This window comes from Carica papaya, chromosome 7 (genome assembly GCF_054855325.1).
Source record: "Carica papaya isolate Zhongbai chromosome 7, ASM5485532v1, whole genome shotgun sequence".
Lineage (NCBI taxonomy): Eukaryota > Viridiplantae > Streptophyta > Magnoliopsida > Brassicales > Caricaceae > Carica > Carica papaya.
The window spans coordinates 17,569,520-17,591,452 of NC_142315.1; the positions used below are offsets into that span (position 1 = coordinate 17,569,520).

The 21,933-nt window shown below is 36.5% G+C and overlaps 1 protein-coding gene across 6 annotated transcripts; it reads right to left on the reverse strand.

The window, feature by feature from the left end:
- Positions 1-230: 230 nt before the first annotated feature.
- Positions 231-16,722, reverse strand: LOC110824579 (initiator tRNA phosphoribosyl transferase family protein). 6 transcript variants are annotated; one of them, XM_088207045.1, is made up of 8 exons: positions 16,344-16,722; positions 3,942-4,099; positions 2,995-3,688; positions 2,145-2,245; positions 1,951-2,059; positions 1,712-1,771; positions 695-726; positions 231-584 (listed from the first exon to the last, which is right to left on the reverse strand). In XM_088207045.1, the coding sequence occupies exons 1-8, from the start codon at positions 16,624-16,626 to the stop codon at positions 522-524; spliced, it is 1,500 nt and encodes a 499-aa protein (XP_088063171.1). In that variant the 5' UTR covers positions 16,627-16,722; the 3' UTR covers positions 231-521. The 6 variants fall into 6 exon arrangements, with proteins under 6 accessions (XP_088063171.1, XP_088063170.1, XP_088063172.1 ...); XM_088207044.1 differs by having other exon boundaries at positions 231-726; positions 16,344-16,720; XM_088207046.1 differs by having other exon boundaries at positions 231-726; positions 3,942-4,094; positions 16,344-16,678.
- Positions 16,723-21,933: the final 5,211 nt, after the last annotated feature.

The following is a 21,933-nucleotide window of genomic DNA, read 5'->3' on the forward strand; positions in this document are numbered from 1 at the left end:
AAATTAAAAATAAAAATTATTTATACTACAAATTAATATGATCTATTTGGACACAGTCTACATGCCTTATATCCTCTTTAGACCAAAATATAATTGATGAAAATTTCACTTGAAGTGAGGTTTTATTTAATACTTTCAAACTTGTGTCGAGTTTCGAATTCAGTATTTTTAAGGATGAACTGGCTCAAACTTCTCACCGAAAGAAGAAATTCTACGAACAGATGGGAATCTCTGCACTAAAATTTGTACTCCCTTCAATATTAACATTCAGTAAACACTTCTCCAAACTAATTTTAGGCAATAAATATACTCAAAATAAACAAATAATACAATCATTTCACCGCAGAGGTTTGTCCGAGATGATCCTACCTTTTTTGATTCCCTAAATATTGCTTCTTTTAGTAAAGAGCTATTTCCCAGATATGGATGTATCCCTTTTCCATCGTTCAGTAGGAATCTTCTGTATTTCCAAGGAAGCAGCTGAGAAGCAGCAGATATTCCATTTCCAATAGTTAGCATTCTCAACCTTCGCGTGATGGAAAAGAAAACTTCGAAATCTTCAAACTCAATTGAGGTTTATACCCCTAAGAAAAGCAAAGACTTGTTTCAGATTTCCTCTAGATGGGCGGGCATTAACAGCATATTTACATATAAATACAAGTCGTTTTTGCATTTCTGCTTTAGTAAGGCATGCCTCTTTGAAGGATTTTCCATCATCAAATGCTCCTGCCAACCATTAGAAGTTCAGATAAGAAACTATAGAGTATAAGTATCATTTTATCTTGTGAAATAATTTGGTTGAGTATCCAATTATTTCAAAATTTTTCAGGCGTAGTACAATCAATGATAACATAACTTTTCAAGAATGATACATGAGACACATAATTTAATACTCGGAGCCAACATCCTCAAAAAAAAAAAAGAACAGAAGTACAAATCATCTAACCAATAAATGGCTGATAATTTTTTCAAGGTTTTAAATCAATAGAAAACACTCCAATTTTACCAGTCATATATTGTAACATCCCCTCATGCGAGGGCGTAAACTTTGCATGAGACACAAACCCAAACGGTTGAAAGCCCACAACAAACTAACAAATTTCATTAGCTGCACGGTGTAGGAGAATGCAGAGCAAGATATTACAGGAATGGACTTCATTACATTGTTCCATTGTATTGCTCATTATCATAACAATCAAATAGCAAAATGCATTTATTTATTTATTTTCTGAAAGGAGCATATCGGTGCATTTATATATGAGATTTCATAATTTTAATAACTAAAATAATTATATGAAATTGAAATTACAAACCAAACATCATGATGCAATCATAGCTTCATTGTAGCATTATTCTACTCCTAAGCTATTAAATTTCAACTTTATTCTATTCAATGAATCAATTAGGTCGTAACAGGCATTGCAAGAAGCTTGATTGCAACAACCGGATGCTAATATCTTCTTCTTGTTTTACTGCTAAGTGAAATACTGTACTTAACCAATTATTTTAAATGTTTAAACTGATAAGAAACAGTAGAAATCTATCATTTATACTCTGAGCTGGTTAAAAATAATGTCAAGCAACACAGTGCCAACAAAAAGAAAAATCAGAAAGTTTTCCTCCATGTCATGATAAAATATATACTGGGAAAGTTTTCATTCAACCCAGAGAAAGCACTTATTATGAATTCACGAAAGGAACAGGTACATACCTCCCTGGTCATACAGTGACATCAAGATTGCAAGACAAATGCATACACTAATGTCCTCTCCTGATACAGATTCCAAAGACAGCAGAAACGTTAGAAATTCCATGCAAACAGTCACAACAATAGTTTGATTTTAGAAATGAAATGAACAGAAGCAAACAGCCTCTCATTTTACCAAACCCCTACCCTAAAATTTTGAGACAAGATATTTTTTCTTTTGGGAGAAGAAGTAAGAATCTTACCATTATGGCAACAAACCAGAAGTGCCTTCCCTTTTCTGAGAATCATCTTTGCAAAGCTAACTGCAGAAGGAAGGTTGCTCAATATGGAGAATCGGTCCAATTTTGAATTCTGGAGGGCAAAAAGATAATTAAGGAAATAAATATCAATTCGACAGTAACAAAAGTATTATCAATTAATTTGGTTCCATACCCACCACCATAGGAAGATGCAAATATCCTTCTGAATTTGGAAGATGAACAGAGATGGACTCTTGATCGCAATTCAATGTGCAAACAGTATTAATCATATTTGCAGCTGCACCAGAAATTTGGGAAAGACATCAGCAAGGCAACTAAAAAAGTAGAAAGAAAGACTCCTTGTGAATCAAACAAGAAAAAGAAAAACTAATAAATTTAACCAGGCAGGTAAGGCACTGAAGCCTTCATGCAAAAATCAAACTAAGAGTGAATTGTCCACCATTTCTTCTGGTTCCACCTTTCTTAGCAAATTAATGTCTTACCAGATTGGCTTGCTCATCCTTTTATTTTTATTTTTAACCTTTTTATGAAAAAAAAAATTTGGGAACCTAATAACATGTTGCTCTATTCATCCATGCCACAACGTTTAAGGTTCACATAAGTAGCTTATCATTTCTTGGACAAGTAGCTAACTCATCCTCAAACTTTTGTCAACATTGTCCAAGAAAACATCAAAAAATGGAACATCTCAGGGTATGCAGAGGATTCAGGTGGGCATGTTAATACTAGAAAAAACTCTGTACTAGAGCATTTCTGTCTCAAGCTCCCACCTTCCTAAGCCCAAAACTAAAAGAATAAAAAATAAACAAAATGAAAATGAAAATTAAGGGGAAAAAGAACATTTATAAGGATATCCAATAATTAAAATCTTCTCTGACTCGGTAGTTTTCTTGAAAAAAAAAAAAAATAGAAGCACAGATTTTCAATTGAAAAAATGCAGCATGAGATGTGAACAAAATAACACTCTGGGATCCGCAGAAAGCAGAACTTCTTAATTATAAATAATAGAAATCGAAGTCAGCATACCACATTGGGATGTACCAACAGCAAGTTTAGTCGAAGCAAGCCATGATATCATAGATTCTTCATTGTGCACCTCCCTATCACCATTCTGCTTTGAAATATCAGGAGATAAAAGTGAACCTACAAGTGAGAGATTATTTAAGCCACCAGGCAACTTTGAGGGCTTCACAGTGACCTGAGGAGCATCCTGTCCCCTTTGAGCACGATGTACTCTATCCTTTTCAACTATCTCAGCTACCTTTCGGTTACACAAATCAGACCCTGAGGTAATAAGATCATAGACATGATTCCAGAAAAGATTAGGGGATAAACCCCTTGCCCAACTTTCTTCATCATCTCCAGCTCCTGGAATATAGCTCCAGCTAAATTCTGAGGTGGTTCTTAGTTGAATACCATTTGATGAAGAGGCAGAGACAAGCATGACGGGCGTAAAATCCCAAGAATCATAGTTAGGCACTTCATTTAACCAGATGACCGTTCTTTGTGAAATCCAAAGAGGTCGTAGTGGCTTTTTCAAGCATGACACAAGAGATGCAATATCAGCCCCGCTCTCTTCTAACTGTTTGGTCCACTCCTCTAAGCGATTCTCAATAGCAGCCTTCTCAGTCTCAGAAACCCACAGGGGAAGATGCAAGGAACAATCCCATTCATGAGATAGCTGCCTTGAACTATGAATATGTTGATAAGGATCATCTGACTACCATTCAAAAGTAAATACAAAAATGTAAAACATTTTAAGAAGCCGTTGTACCAGCTTGCACAAATGAATGACATTCGACATCTAAATTATGACAAATATGGCAAGTCAAAAGATATGATAGCAGTTAAAACATCTCTTAGACATAAGGAATAACAGCAAGATGTTTTCCCGTAGTCTTTCTTAAGCACTTAACGTGCAGTTAAGATGTAAAATTCTACTAGCAATGCACAATGGAAACACCAGTACTCACCCCTTTAAATAGAGAATCATCAAAGTGCCTTTTGCTTATATAACTATATACAGACCGATTCAAAACACATGTCCAAATAGGTATTGTTTTGGACATGCTGTCTGGAAACCGCTTCCCTCTCCGAGTAGAATCAATTATCATACAACCTCCCTTCTGTCCTATCCATCAACAAACAAAGAAAAGCAGTCGATTCCTTCGCATTACCATAAAAACATTTCAAGGAAAATGAAATAAAAACTATATCATACTCCATTTTCTACCCCAGAGAGAGCATAAATTTCTAGTTTTTTTCAAGGAATTTAAATCTTATAGGATATTAATATTAATGGATGGAACAAATTGATACTTAATTATTCTATATAATAATGTACTTTTATTATGATACATACAAATAGCCATATATTTCTACATATTTTACATATTTTGTGAAAAAGACACTAAATGTTTTACAAACTCTTAAAAAGATCCTAAAAAGTTCATTTTTTTTTGCTAAAACGATCTTTTGAATCAAACCAAAACCAACACTAGGTTGTAAAACCAAAAACACTAATTGCATTAACCAAACTATAAACTCTTCAGCTTTGGTTAACCAAACAGAAAGTTACACCCCTATGCAAGAGGATGAAATTCAAAAGATCAGCCACATGCTTCGAACCATCTAGTTAAAGACGCAACTAAATGTGCGACAGCATAACTCTCTTCCACCCAGGATGCCAGATACCTTGGTCATGGCACAGAAAAAAAGGAAGAGAGGGGAGAGAAAGGAGAGTCGACGGAGGAGAAGAAGGTTGAAAGATAATTTTCTTATTGATCTCCCATGATGATACAAACATAGATAACCTTTTAGAGGCTTAAACACAGTGTTTGCGGCGAGGATCACGCGGCCGTTTTGGCCCCAGCAACGGCCACAGCTGGTGATGGCAGATCTGTAGGAAATAACAAATAAAAGAAACCCTAACCCTAAACGTTCACAAAAAGACCCTTTTTTTAATTTTTGTTTTTGACCTTTAATATCCTGACAATACTCCTTGAACATCAACCTTGTCTTCAAGGTTGAGATTATGGAACCTTTTCTTTGAGAGTCCCTTCCATAACAATTGCTTTCATGGGCATTGTTGTTTTGTTTGCGCAATGGTATCTTAGGAAGTACCAGTCTCCACACTCGTAGCAACCAGTCGTTGTTCTTCTATGTTCCATATCTTTTCTCGTGCCCTGGATTGGTTAGTTATAATTTTTCGTTTCAGATCCTTCCGATAATTTGACAACCTTACCAGTAAAACATGAATTTTGAAATATTTGTATAACAGATTGTTCCTAGAGTAAGGCTTGCTCAAGGGCTTCATTAAGTATGTTCGACTTGAGTAGCCTTATCATCGGTTAGAGTTCCCACTTGAGTCCACTGATGAAACAGGATATAAAGAATTTCTCCGAGAGCATGGTATTATCTACATTTATGAGAGAGCGTAAGTGTTTAAATTATTCTTGATAGTCGAGAATAGTAACTATCTGAGATAACTCTATGAACTCCTCTATAAAATCCTTTTACGATGGCCCCCCAAATATACGGTAAACTTCTTCCACAAAATACTCCCAATTTATGACATTAAATTTGGCTTACCACCTACGGTACCATATATCGGTCACTTCTGTCAAATATAATGATGCAATCTCCACTTTACGTTCGTCAGAATTGTTATGGATCATGAAATATTTCACATCTTTGAACCCACCCACAGGGATTTATCCCTTCGAAAAGAGGAATTTCTACCTTAGGCAGTGAAAAAAATTGGGCAGAATTGGTTCTGTGCGTAGGATCCATTGGGTCAGTCTAGTTCGCACCGATTCGAACTGCAACCAGACCGATTCGGTTCAAACCGATTTAGATCAGGTTGAATCGGTTCAAACCGATTTGGATCGGGTTGAATCGGTTCAAACCGGACCAGTTCGTATCGATTCGATCCGCTTCGTCCCGAGACTTAAATGAGGGTCAAAACCTTTCTGTTAAAACTGTGTATGCCACTTGGGGGCACGGCAAAAGGTTGGCCGTCGTTCGGGAGAGGAAGCAAACCTCCCTCTTCCCGCGCATCTGTAGCTAGTTTCAGCTGGTCTTCTATGGGTGTCCGAGCACCATTCGCGCCAATCGAAAAGGGAAATCGATCTCCCTCCTCGCATACATCCGTCGGCAGCTTCAGCCGATCTTTTGAGAGCGTCCGCAGAGTCATTCCATGATAATGTTCAACTATTGGCAGAATTCCCTCATTTCATATACCTCTTCCATGAAGGAGGTAAGTTTCTAATCGACGTCCTTCATAGTGAGTTCAGGTGTTTTAGGATTCCAGCCACCATTGTGGCCTTCCCTTCCAACTAAGTGCGGGTTGCGACTCCAATAAAGGATTCGGCTAGTTCCTGCTGAGATACCAACTTGTCAGATACCTTGGTCATAGTACTGAACTAAGATTGAGGAAAAGAAAAAAAGGAGAGAAGGGAGAGAAAGGAGAGTCAACAAAGGAGAAAAAGTTTGAAAGATAATTTTCTTATTGATTTCCCATGATGATACAAACAATAGATAGATAACCTTTTTATATATTTAAACACTGTTTGCGGTGAGGATCACGCGACCGCTTTGGCCCCCAGCAGCAGCCACGACTGGTGATGGCAGATCTGTAGGAATAACAAAGAAAAGAAACTCTAACCCTAAATGTTCACAAAAAGACCCTTTTGTCTTTATTTTGTAATTTTTTCTTTTTACCCTTAATATCCTGATATAGGATATTCTATAGTGGAATTTCCTAAGTAATTTTCACATCGAGCAATTTCTGGAACAAATGACACTCTCATTAAAGAGTTTAGATTGCAATGTGAACGCAGATAAGAAAGAGAAGTTTTTTTTCTTTTTTATTTTCTGTTCTTTTCAGCAGGTACAAAATACTGAATTTATAGAGTTTTACATCTATATTTAGTTTTTTTAATTTTAAGAGTAAATAACTATATAATCAATACCAATAACTCTCAGCAATAAATCATAAAAATATGCAATAATAACTTTTAAAAATATACAATAATAAATTTTAAAAATATACAATAATAATTTTAAAGATGTGCAGTCAATTTTTCCATATTTCTACACCTCCCCTCAAGTTGGTGCGTAAATATTGATCATGCCCAACTTGTCAAAAAATTATTCAAACTTTGGTCTAAAATGTCCTTTGGTGAAAATATCAATTGTTTGCTGTTTGTTGCTCAGAAGTCACAAATGGCATACAAATAACTCCATTTTCCAACTTTTCTTTAATGAAATGTTTATCAATATCAATATATTTCGTACGATCAAGTTGAACTGCATTGTGTGCAATGCTTATAGCTGATTTGTTATCACAAAATAGTTTCATAGATACTTCTGCATCTAATCTCAATTCTTCAAGTATTTTTTTTAATCCATAGTACCTCACAAACTCCATTTGCCATAGCTCTATACTCAGCTTTTGTACTACTTTTAGCGACCACACTTTGCTTCTTACTTCGTCAAGTAACCAAATTTTTCCGTACAAACGTACAATAACCAGAGGTGGATCATCTATGTGAAACTGAACCTGCCCAGTCTGCATCTATAAAGACTTCTATACTCCTATTAATATTTTTCTTGAACAACAGCCCTCTTCCAGGTGTACTCTTTAGATACTTGAAAATCTTGTATACAACTTCCAAATGTTCCTCATAAGGTGAGTGCATATATTGACTCACAACACTAACCACAAATGCTATATCAAGTCTTGTATGGGACAAATAAATGAGTTTTCCTACAAGACGTTGATATCTACCTTTATCAACTGGAATTCCATTAAGAGCATCTCCCAACTTCTAATTAGGATCCATGGGTGTATCACTTGGTTTGCAACCACTCATGCCCATCTCCTCTAATAAGTCAAGAACATACTTTCTTTATGATACAGAAATTCTTATCTTTCACCTTGTAGTTTCCATACCCAAGAAGTAGCATAAAGGCCTCAAATCCTTAATTTCAAATTTTGAGGCAAGATGTTTCTTCAACCTACATATCTCATCATCACTCCCGGTAAATATTACGTATACAATCAAGATAGTCATCCTTCTATTACCAGTGTGTTTTACAAATATTATATGATCAAATTGTCCTTGATTATACCCTTCTTTTTTAACAAATCTAGTAAATCTCTCAAATCAAGCTCGGGGAAACTATTTTATTCCATATAATGATTTTTTTCAACTTACAGACTTTTCCTTTAAATTTCTCTTCAAAACCAAGTGGCGGATCCATATAGACTTCCTCTTCTAGCTCTTTATTGAGGAATGCATTTTTAACATCCAATTGAAATAGTGATCACTCTAAATTTACAGTTACAGAGAATAACACTCGAATAGTATTTAACTTGACCACAGGGGCAAAAGTCTCCTGATAGTCAACACCATATGTCTACGTAAATCTTTTTGCTACTAACCTTACTTTATAACGTTCCAATGATCCATCTAAGTTGAACTTTACGGTGAAAACCCACTTACGCCCAACAATCAGTTTTCCTTTAGGCAAACCAGTCATCTCCCACGTAGTATTCTTCTCTAGAGCCTCCATTTCTTCAAGAATAGCCTTCCTCTATTCAAGAACCATTAGTGCTTCCTGTATAGATTTAGGTATATTCACACTTGATAACTATGAGAGAAAAGTATTGTAAGAAGATGACAGGTTCTTATAAAATACAAAATTTGATAAAGGTTGTTAAGTACATGATTGAGTTCCTTTTTTAAGAGCAATAGGGAGGTCTTGAGGGTCATAATATACTAGTTCAATGGGAAAAAACTTAGGTTCTAAAGACTTAGAGATTGTACCTAATTCTTCATATCCTGATATCGAATCAGATTCTTGACTTTGAGAAGACATAGCTGCATCTTTCTTACTTTGAATCGAATTTTTTTTAGTGTAAGTTTTTCCGAACAACCTCTCATCATGGAAGCGTGTATAATCCATTTCGTTAGTATCTTTTTTGTGTTCAGGCGCTAAGGTTTGTCCCATGCTTTCCTTATCCAAAATATCAAAATTAAATACTGCAGTTTCATTACTTTTGTAACTATCAGAAATATTTTATTTTTCAAATACCGAGTCTTCATTTTCTTTCTCCCCTTGAAGATAAGAACTAAAAAAGCTTTGTGATTTAAGAAATATAACATCCATCGTAACAAAATATTTTTTTCTGGTAGGATCAAAACATTTATACCCTTTTTGTGCGGGAGAATACCCTAAAAAAACACATTTTATTACTCGTGAATATAACTTATCTCTGTTACGATTATGTATATGTACGGTTCAAATCAAATCGCAATGAACGGTTCAGATTCATTTTCTCTTTAAACGCGATCGGACGGTCGAGATCAAACGCGATGAACGACCTAGATTAAAAGGAGACGGATATAAATACTTCACTTCACACCAAACCCTAATCTTACCCAGCCGGAGAAGAAGAAGCAGTCGTTGGGAGAGAGAGCCGACCGCCGACCGCCACCCGCCGTCGTACCGGAGCAACCTCCGACAGCCAAAAAAGGTAAAAAATTTCTCATTCGCTCGAAATTTGATTTTGAATACCCCCATGGCCAAATTGGAACAAAAGGACCTGTGGATGAGCTAGAAACCGCGGGTAAATCCCAACGGCGCTGCAGCAGGAAAAATCAAAAACCACCTCCGATTAGGCCCTTTCCGATTTCCGTTTTGTACAATTTTTTCATTATTATATTCACCATTTTGTTTCCTACAGGTTGACTGTAGAAAAACATCCAACTGCAAAGGTGAGCCGGTAGAGCTGCCGCAGCAGAAAACTCCGCCGCCAGTAAAGCTCTGTTTTTCGACTTTTTTCGGCCAACCGAAACCTCTTAACGTGTTTTCTCGCAGGAGTGAGTACAAAACAGATTGAAATTGACCGAAACTGGCCGAAAACGGCCAGGCTGAAGCAAACCGCCGCCGTGAGTGGCAGCGCTGTCGCCGGAGCACGGTGGCGGCGGTGCCGTTGTCGAAGCATAGCAGCCCCGCCGTACTGAAATTCTGAAATTAGTCGAATATGGTTTCTAACACCGATTTTAGATTTTTTGGAGTATTTTTAGGTACTTGAAGCGTGTTTTAATCTCCGAAAAAAAATTCAGGGAACCCGAGGACAACCAATACGTGCAGCTAATAGCTTAGCGTTTCGGAAATCGATTCGAGTAAGAATCCCTCACTCTATTTCTTGTTATGCAATTAAAGTTTAATTATAAATAATGTTGTATTTTACACAATTTAGCGATAATTAATCACAGGTTACTAAAGGAGCCGAAATTGGTTATTTATCCCTGCTTATCTTGTTTTAATTGATTGATTGATTTTATAGTTTTAAATGCATGACAATATGCTGGAGTTGGTAAGCTCATGACAATATGCTGGAGTTGGTAAGATGAGCTCACTACCTTCAAATAGTGCCTCCACTTGGTGACTGCCATGAGGATTGCAAGTAACTCTTTCTCATATATGGATAAGGCATAATTCTTCGAGCTCAAGAATTTACTAAAGAATGCTATCGATCTCCCCACTCATGACAAGATAGCCCTTATCCATGTGTTACAAGCGTCAGCCTCTACCACAAAAGTTTCTACAAAATTGGGCAAGGCGAGGACAGGGGCACTCGTCACTACTATTTTGAATTCTTAAAAGGCCTCCTCGGCTTACTTATTCCACTGGAAGGCGTCTCTATTGAGTAATCATGTCAATGGTTGATTTAATGGTTCTATAGTTCTTCAAAAACTTCCTATATTATCCAGTCAAACCCAAGAATCCCCCCTTCAATTCTTTAACAATGGTGGATCTTAGAAACCTCAATAAATCTTTATTAGCTAGAATTGGAGGTAGTGGAGATGCTAGGCCTTTTGCTAAAATTTTGGGGTGTAAAGAAGTTAAACTTCCTTTCAAGTATCTTGGGGTTCTATTGGATGCTAAATACAAAGATCAAACTACTTCAGAACCGATTATTGACATATTTGATAAAAGACTTGCAAGTTGAAAGAGAGGTTTTCTATCTAAAGGCAGGAGATATACCTTAATTAAGAGTATTTTGGTCAACTTACCAATTTATTACTTATCAACAATCACTATTCCCATAAAGGTGGCAAAAAAATTGAAAATCGTCCAATGCAGATTTCTTTGGGGCAATGGTGATGATGATCGCAAATATCATTGGCTAAATCGGGATGACATCAAAGGTCCTCTTATTTATGGGAGATTGGGTATTCGCTCCTTGGTTAAATTGAATGAAACTCTTCAAGGCAAACGGCTATGGAGGTATTGGGGTAAAGAAAACAGCCTTTGGAGATGGATTGTAGAATCAAGATGGGGCGATCATATGGCTAACAGCAATGGTTGCAGAATTTCCATTCCTCACAGGCATGGGTTGTGGCAAAAAATTTTGATGCAGTGACATTCTTTTCAGCAATGCATTAAATGGAAGGTTGGTAGACGTAATAAGATCAACTTTAGGGAGGATGAATGGGTGGGTGAAGGGTGTTTAATGAGGAGGTTTCCTAGAATCTATAACATTACGCAATCAAGATATATGACAGTTGATGAGGCGTATCAGGTCAACAATGGGAATACTGTGTGGTTAATTAATGTAAATAGGAATTTAAATGACTGGGAGGTAGAAGATTTTGAAGAAATGCTGCTGCTTCTTGAGTCACAACAGCTATCATTTAATGAAGCCCACATAGTATGGAAGATGGAAAAAAATGGCAACTTTTCTGTCACCTCATATTATAATTATCTGAGTAAAAAGAATGCTGCAGGCAGACATGATTTTCCAGCTAAACTCATATGGAAGACAATAGTGCCTCCCCGCATGGCTTTTCTCACTTGGGAGGCTTGCTGGGATAAACTGTTAACCATTGACAGATTGAAAATCAAGGGCCAAGTCTTTGTGAATGGCTGCTACTGTTGTCTCAGGGCAGAGGAAACATATAACCATCTTTTATTGTAGTGTCCTACAACTTATAGTTTTTGTGCATGATCTATGGTCTTTTAGGGATCAATTAGGTCATTGCGGGCTCAGTTAGGAATCAATTAGGATTTATTTGTAAAAAAAAAAATATTGCAAACATTATCCCATTAACTGTCTTCTGGGTCATTTGGTAATAGAGGAATAGAAGAGTTTTTGATAATGTTGAGAGTAACTTAATTAGATTAAAAGAGAGATATATAAATACTTTTGGATCAGTATTGTTAGATCATGATATTAATAATGGTGGATCTCGGCAAACTAATCACAGCTTCAATCTTTTAAGGGTCTATCTACAGACCTTCTCTTATGATGATGTGCCCTAAATATGCAACTTCTCATCTTCCATAACAGCACTTGGATTTGTGACGTAAGTAGCTTATGTGGCCTCAGCATCTGAAATGCTTTTTCTAGGTGTTGCTGGTGTTGCTTCAATGTCCTACTATAAATCAAAATATTATCAAAAAATACTAAAACTAACCTTCTCATGTAGAACTGAAAATTTTGGTTCACCAATGACTAAAATGTGGTCAGCATATTAGTCAAGCCATAAGGCATGACTTTAAACTCCAAATGGTCGTGGTTTGCATGGAAGACTATCTTGTACATGTATTTAGGGTTCATCCTGATCTGGTGATAGCCTAATCTTAAATCTACCTTGGAAAATATCACAACTCTATGTAATTCATCCAGAGGGTCATCAACCACAGGTATGGGATACTTAATTTTCTATTATACTTGAGTTTAGCTGCCTACATTTGATGCAGAACCTCCGAAAGTTGTCCTTTTCTTTTACTAGAAAAAATAGAGAGGCCAATAAGCTATAAATGGGTTGAATGATGGAGTTGTCCAGCATCTTGGCGATTTGCTTCTCAATTGGTCTTTTGAAAATAACGATACCTATAAGGTCTGACATTCACTGGCAGTATTCCTAGTATTAGAGGAATAGAGTGATCTTGCCCTCTTTTTGGCGGTAAGAAGTCTGGTTCCCCAAAAATTTCTTAGTATTTGCTTATCAGAGTAATAATAATAACTCGTCATTATTACTAGCCTTCTCTCGAGCTTTCTCTTGTTGGGTTTGGCACTAAGTGGAGTACACTGTGCTTTCTCCTTCTTGTTGTGTCTTTAGGTGCCATCTTCTCAGCCCTTTAACTAATACCTGCTTCAGTAATCCTTCACCCTTACTCCTTGAATGGTCACTGGTTTCCCATCCTTTGTTAGGATGATTTGCATCTTCTTGTAGTCAAAAGACACCAGGTTGTGACTCTTCATCCAGTCAGCACCAAAATCTTGTCGCACTAGCCAACTCCATCACCCTAAAGGTATCTTTGAACCACACTTTCTGTATTTTTCAGTGCAAGACAGAAGTCCAACGTTGGCTGCCTAATGCTTCCCTGTTGGCCACTGATACTTGAGTATTGAGGCCTTGATAAATTGAACCTCGCATTTTTCTACCACCTGGTAGTTGAGGAATGTGCACATGCTCCTGCTATCCACGAGATAAGGGCAAGTATGGTGTCTAAAGTTCCCTAGACTTTGATTGTACTAGCCCCTTCCTACCATTCCGATGTGTGAATTTCTCTCGTGGCTTCCTCTAGAGGGTTTTCCTTGGTTTCTTCTTCTCCCTGACTCTTCATCCTTTTTGATGTGATCCTAGATAGCTCAAGTTTGGTTCCAATGATGCAATCCCACATTAAGAGGGAACCATAGGAAAAGAAGGATGTGCAGTGCACACATTTAAACGCAAAGACGCCTCGCACGCACACCGCATAGCACGCGGACGTAGACTCGCACGTGCAACGCACGCAATCCTTTTCCCATAAGGATTCCGACAGGTCTCATTTCAATCAAGATTATTACAAGGAATTGACCAAGTTTGTTCAAAGGAAGCTTAAAGCCCCAGTGAGATTAATGGGTTTAAAGAATCACAAAAAATGCCAAGTTTTGGCCTAACCCGAGGTGACTTCAAGGAGGCCCACAGGCTAAGGGTGTCATGCCCTTGGGGAGCCTTTACCTGCACGTGTGCACGAGATGAGCAAGTTGCACAACTCACGCTAATGGGAGATCCAAAATTGCATGCAACAGAGGCGCACTGCATGCTCGAATGAACGTGCACATGAGTAAGTTGCGAGTAGGAACACTTCCGCAGACAGCCCCTGCCGCACAAACACAACATCCGCACGAGTAGGAGGAAGTTCCGCGCACGCTAAAAGCACACAAATAGCTTGTTGTGTGCCTACCTCACCCGGACAACTAGGACAACAAGAGTCCTACTCTGATTCTTCCTCTTTTTTCCTAATTTTTTCCAAAGATTCCTACAGCAAGGGACTTCTACAAATTTTGACATGTGTTTAAAGTGCAAAATTGGAGGAGAAATTCTACTCAAATTGGCAGTCCAATGGAGATAAATCTACATGGAGATTCGGATAAGGAGAGAGGATTATTTTAATATTTATTTTAATTAATTTTGATTATTTTATTTAGTCTAGACAAGAACTTAATTATTTTAATATTTTGTTTAAGTATTTTAGTTGATTTTTGTTTAAGAGTCCAAGTAGGGATTTGTACTCCTACTACGAGTCGAATTAATAAATAAAAGTCTATATAAAGACTTCAATTCCTTAGGTTGTAACAACAACTTCATAAATCAATAAAATTAAAAGCTTTTGCTTTCTTTGAAATTAGATTTTGCTTTCTTTGTAATCCTTTTACGAGTCGAACTAGTAAACATAAGTCTATATAAAACTTCAATTCCTTAGGTTGTAACAACTTCAGAAATCAATAAAATTAAAAGCTTTTACTTTCTTTGAAATTAGATTTACTAATTTTCTCTTAGTGTTCTTCAAGTTCTTTCAAACTATAGAGATTCATAAGACTTGTTGAGCTAGGAAATCAGGCTTGACTTATCGAATAAATTAAAACGTCTTTTTTAATTTTATTTCTCTATTATCTTGAATTTGCATATCATATTAGTAGGTGTCTTTACATACAAGGATGGTAAATTAGGTGGTTAAGTTTGCTGATTCATACATTGTGTGAGGTTCTGGAAGTCAAAACAATCCTTCCCATCCCTCCCGCGTCACTTTTCTTCGAGACTTCCAACATCAGAAGCTACTTATTCTTGTATTAATATCCTGGAAAATATCTCTGACCACATCTATAATGAACATTGTTGTGTTTCTTGTTTTCAAATGGCCTTGGTTTAGAACTATTGGGGTTAATACGTCTCTGGTGAGCATTACTATCAAGATACCACTTAAGAATAAAATAGAGAAGAAAATATGTAAGGCTAGAAAGGAAAAATACTGTACAAGGGCAAAAATGGATTTTTTCTAGTATAACAAATTAGGTTTAGAATGGTGAAACCAAGAAACTACTCGACAGTGACCTCCACCCACCGATTACTCAACTATTGCACACTTGGAGGTTCCTGTTTTCCCTTTCCGACTCTTTTTCCTGCCATATGTAGCCCATAAATAGGCATTTTCCCCATGAATGAAAGCATAGAAGAATATATTACTCAAAGCAACCAATCTCCCTCTTTTTCTGTTATCTTCTTCTTTTTCTCTGATCGAAGTCACGAACGAGGTCAATGACAAGCTTTACCTTTGATATTCTAACACAAGGACTCATAAATGAGGTACTTCAGACTTTTTTCGTCTTCTTTTATTAGTTTTCTTTGATAACATTACGTTATATAGTCAATACATGGCTGAGCATGTTGATTATTTGAGAATAGTCCTTCAAACTTTACTCCAACATACCTTATTTGCTAAACTAATTGTTCTTTTGGCAGCACAGAAGTAGATTATTTTGGCAAAATTATATCAACTGAAGCAGTTTCTATTGATCCAACCAAGATGCATGCAGTAAAGGAATGGGACGTACCCAAGTAGGTGAAGGAGTTGAAGGGATGGGTAGTGTCTGTAAGAAATTAACTCTCAAATGTTAATGAAACCTCCCAATCCCTTCCAAACCCCAATTTAAGGAATCGAACAAATAGAAGTTAAAGAGCGATTAGAAGAGATTCTAGTGCATACTCTATTTTAATCCTATAAAACGCCAAAGCATTGTTACAGATACTCTAACCTAGCTTGCTCTTTTTAACTCTCCAAAAAATACTCCCAAACACACTGAAAAACCACAGAAATATGACCCTTTTTCCTTCTCGTTTTCCTTACAGATCTCTAAGCACCAAACAAACAATAAACTTAATCCATCAGCATAAAGTCAAAAACCTTAACGCAACACCAAAAAATTCTTTCCCTTTCATTCTAGATCAACTTCCCCAAGTTTGTTTGGAACCGAAGAGACCAAACAAAATGGAAAACAAAAAGTAGAGAGAATTGCGGGGATTTCTTACCAGCAAGGAGCGCGACATGGAGGTTGAGGCGGGAGATGTTGAAGGACCAATTATTGGTGTGACCGTCAGTTGATTTGAAGTAACAAGTGGAGTGAAATTTGGAAGAATACCAAAGACCGCAACGTAAGTTAGCCACAAGAGGGAGTTGGGGCCATAGTTGAGAGATCTCATTCACAAAGATTGAGTCCTCGTATATCGATCTCAGTGCATTGTAAAGACTGTTCTCTCTTCGCTTTATGCTCCGGGCGGCTTTGTATATGCTCAGCTTCGTGTCTTCCTCCATTTCAGGTTTCGAGGTTTTTCGCGAGCAGAAGATTTGAAACGGTTCCAGTCGGTTGTAAATTTAAAAGTTTAGATTGGGGTTGTTGTTCAAAACAGGAGAAATTATTGTTTTAAAGATGAACTTATTTAACATTTTTTTATTACAATTTAATTTTTAAATTTATTTAAAAGAATAATCTTTTAGCAATAAAGTCTGTTTGTATGAATTTCAGTAGTTCATTAATATATGGTGTTATATATTAATGACAGAGTATATTAATAATAAAGTTATATTATATTTAAGAATAATATATATTAATATATAATAATGATTGTTATTTTTGTTTAGATTGATAAAATGTTATATTTATATATTTAATTAAATTATTTATTTTATTTATATTTTATTGTATATAATAATAAATTAAAAAAAAAATTTATTTAATTTATAATTTAGTTATTTAATTTATAAAATTATTTGAATTATAATTTTTAATTATTTTTTTTTAAATAATAAAAGAAAAATTGCTCTAAGAAATAAAATTTTAATTTTTTTATAGTAAATATGAAAAATTACTTCAAAAATATAATTTTTTATTTATAATTATAAATTAAAAAAATCTAAAAATATTATCATTACATAATATTTGTGAGTTTAAATAATTTTTTATTACATAATATTTATTATTATCATTTCTATAAATTAAATAAACTAAATGAATAAATTTTATTAAGTTTATTAAGACTAATTTTTAATTTTTTTAATTTTTAAATTATTAAATAATTATATATATTCAATCAAATTACTCACTTCAATTATCATCTTTTTAATATGTACTTGATTAATTTTTTTTTAAAAAATACATAATATCAAAAATATAACAACTTTGAAAATATAACATTCGTTAAAACACTTCAATTACAAATTCAAGTAATTATTGTAACAACCAAAGAAAATATGTAGCCCCATTTCAATGTGGTTTCCACATTTATCAATAAAGGAATCTATTTTGCCATCAATAAAAGACTTATAGTATATATCTACTTGAAAATAACTGTAACAGCCCCGAAAATATCTAAAGAAAATAGATAATAACTTAAGTGCAGAATCGAAACAAAAGGCTAAGGTTTATATTTCTTACACAATAACTTAAAAGTATTAAATAGCATTACGGAATTCATTCTTTGAAAGAAACACAAGAAATAAGGAAATAAACGGAAAATAGAAAATATCTAGTATTTACTCGTAATCTTCTTGCGGATCGGACTCTGAAACTCAGTTCTCTTGATCTGAAATGGTTAAACAAATGATGAGCTACACTAACCCAGTAAGGATATCACATTATATCACCGACACAGAAGTAAATGTTGGTATAAAATTGAAAGCCACTAATGGAGTATTAAATTTAGCAAATTCATTTATCGATCATAAAATTGTTTCTCATTTACTTACCATAGTGGAATTTATGAAAACAATCTGTAAGAATAATAATATCATACAGACTAATACTTCATGCATAATCAGTCATAATAGTACATATTATAACTCCATATCCATTATCAATAAATCAAACAATAACTACCACTCTTTTCACCAACCTGCTGGTATCTATGAAGATTCATAGGGATGTCACCGCTACCCATGAACCCGTGAACCCTTTTATTTATCATTCTCAATTATGGGTCGTCCCAATACCCCGTCTGTTATGAGTGTCAATTTACCAAATCTCAATACCATGTCCGGTATGAGGGTGAAGTAGGTCGTCACCATACCTCGTCCGGTATGAGCACTAAATTATCAAGTCTCCATACTCCGTCCGGTATAAAACAACATTCACGGTAGGATTCCCTATGTACCAGATCCGTTCACTATCTCTCAAGATATCTAATAAGATTACTATTTCATCTAATCATCTAATCACACAATTTATTTACCGTTTAAACTTTATTTTTTTCCAATTCAGCAGTAAACACGTAAAATAAACCACACATGCGTTCAAAGCCATAAAATAAATAAATAAGATACCATCATGCAGGTAAACTATAAAAACAATGAACAACAGCAGTAGATAATTTTCGGTTCTGGCTCCATTAGCAACCCGTAATTAATTATACATATTTACTAAAATCGCACAAAATACTATATTATTATTTATTTAAACTTCAGTTATATTATAGAAAATAGGGTGAGGGATCCTTACACAATTTTAACGCTCAAAAACCTAAAATGTTTACTGCGTCTACCGGGGGTCCCTGTATTCCCTGAATTTTTCTCTGAAAATCAAAACGCGCTAATAATACCTACAAATGTTCCAAATGAACCCAAAATCAGTTCCAGGCCTCACTCGACCAATTTCGAAATTTCGGCACGGCAGCTCTGTCGTGCTCCGGAGCTGGCACCGCCACCCGTGGCGGCGGTCCGCCTTGGGTCGACCGATTTTGCATCGATCCCTACAAGAAAACATGTTAAAGGGTCTCGGTTGGCTAAAAAATACAAAAAACTAAAACTCACCGGCGGCGGGGCTCTCCAGTGCGGCAGCTCCTCCGGCTCACGTTGCAGTTGGGTATTTTGCTTCGGTCAACCTAATAGAGAAGAAAACGGTGATCACAACGGTGAAAAAATTACGCAAAACGGCAATCGGGAAGGGCCTCATCGGAGGTGTTTTATGAAATTCTCCACGGCGGCACCGCCGGGTTTCACCGGTATTTTCGGCCAATTAACCGGTCTTTTTACTCTGATTTGGGCATGAGTGAGCTTAAAATTGAATTTCGTGCAAAAAGGAAAGTTTTTACCTTTTTTGGCAGTAAGAAAGGGTTCCAGTATAGTGGCAGGTGGCGGCGGTCGGCTCCCCGGTGGTTGGGTCGTCTTCTCCAACGATTGGGTCTAGCAGCTAGGGTTAGAGTTTGGTGCAGATGGGGGTTATTTATATCCGTACGCTTTTAATCTATGCCGTACATCGCGTTTTATCTGGACCATCCAATCGCAATTAAATAAGGAGTGAATATGGACCGTTCATCGCGATCCAATCTGGGCCATCCATTGCGATTCACTCTGGGCCGTCCGATCGCGTTTGAGTCTGGCTGTTCGATCAGGTTGGGAGGGAGCGCATCCAAGCCGTCCGTGCGCGCAGGAACAGACTAGGACCATTCGATCAGGGGCATGCAGATCACCCACGTGGCCTCCCATGTCAGTGTCTTTGCCACTTGGCACATCCTGGTTGGTCGGGGCTGCTAACCGGGCGTCTGACGTGGCGAAAGTTCTCTAAATTATATTTTTTATCCATATTTTCTGATTTTTCTTTCAAAAATACCTTTAAAACCTAAATTTTCACCCATTTTCTCCAAAATTATTTTCAATTTAATCCTCCATCAATTTTATTTCATTTTTACCCAAAATTAAATAAAATAAAATATAATAAATTAAAATAAATTAATAAAATTATATTTATTAATTATTTAATTAAAACAAAAAAATTTTGTGAGTGTTAAAACTTTTTTTTCTCTTAAAAGAAATTTGATCTCTCAAATTTGTCTCTTACTCTCAATCAAACAGGTGGGGATATTGGACTCTAGAGTCTAATTTTAGCTCCCATGTAGCCTCCATCGGTGTGTGGTTCTGCCATATAACTTTTACAAAAGGAATTTTTCAGTTGCGGAGTAATCTGCTCTTTCGATTCACAATGCTGACCGGTACTTCCTCGTAGGACAGATCCTCCTGGAGTAGGAGAGGCTTGTGGGCCAAGACGTAAAAGGGGTCTGGGTTGTACTTGCGTAGCATGGACACATGAAACACATTATGGATCTTGAAAAGTTCTGGAGGCAGTGTTAGTCTGTAAGCGGCGGTACCAATTCTGTCTAAGACTTCAAATTATCCAATAAATCGGGGGTTCAATTTCTCCCTCTTGCCGAACCTACTTATTCCCATGAAAGGAGTGACCTTAAAGAATACCCGATCATCTTTTTCAAATTCTAAATCTCTCCTCCGAGTGTCTGTATAACTCTTCTGTCTGCTTTGAGCCGTCTGAATGTTGTTTATGATTTTAACTATTTTAGATGTAGTCTTCTCTATTAGATCTGGGCCGAACAGTTTTCTATCACCCACTTCTTCCCAACAAATTGGCAATCTGCATGGGCGCCTATATAACGCCTCATACGGAGCCATGCTAATACTCGCTTGGTAGCTATTGTTGTAGGCGGACTCTATCAGTAATAGATGGTCATCCCAATGGCCTCCAGAGTCAAGAACACAAGCTCGGAGCATATTCTCAAGTGTACGGATTGTCCTTTTTGACTATCCATCAGCTTGAGGGTGGAATGCAATACTAAGGAATAGCTTCGTTCCCATGGCTTGCTGAAAGCTATTCCAAAATTGAGAAGTGAACTTAGAGTCCCTGTCAGACACTACTGTCACTGGCACTCTATGTAATCTTACTATTTTTTAGATATACATTCTTGCTAACTTGTCTAAAGGATCAGTCATTCTAATGGCCAAGAAGTGAAAAAACTTGGTGAGCCGGTCAATAATTACCCAGATGGCATCATATCCTGAGCGTGCCTTAGGTAATCCTATCATGAAGTCCATAGTGATATGTTTCTACTTCCATTCTAGGATCGGTAATGGTTGAAGTAGCCTATCTGGGCGTTGATGTTCTGTCTTGACCTACTGACATACCAAACACTTAGAAATAAAGTCAGATATATCACTTTTCATCCCGTTCTACCAAAATTGAGATCGCATATTTTGGTATATTTTAGTACTTCCATGATGCATGATAAATTTTGAGCTATAGGCCTCTGTCATAATGTGCCTTTTTAACTCACTATCATCTGGAACACACATCATGTCCCGGAATCTGAGCAACCCATCGATGGAGACTCAAAATTCTGAGCTAACTCCCTGTTCTGCATCTTTCTTGAGGGCCACTAGGGTGGAATCGGTGGACTGAGCTTCTCTTATTCTCTAAATTAATTTAGGCTGAACGGTCAGGTGACCCAAGCATGCGACTCTCCTCAAGTCCTGAAGCCGTACCTATTGTGTGACCCCAATTTGCCTATATTCTGAAACCATCAGATGAGCTAATGTACCTACACTTTTTCTGCTTAGTGCATCGGCTACCACGTTGCCTTACCCGGGTGATACAAGATGTCGCAATCATAATCCTTAAGAAGTTCTATCCACCTTCTCTGACGCATGTTGAGATCTTTTTGAGTGAATATGCGTTTCAAACTATTGTGATCGGTATAGATCTAGAAGGTCGCCTCATACAAATAATAGCACCAAGTTTTCAAGACGTGTATGATTGCGGCAAGCTCTAAATCATGGGTGGGT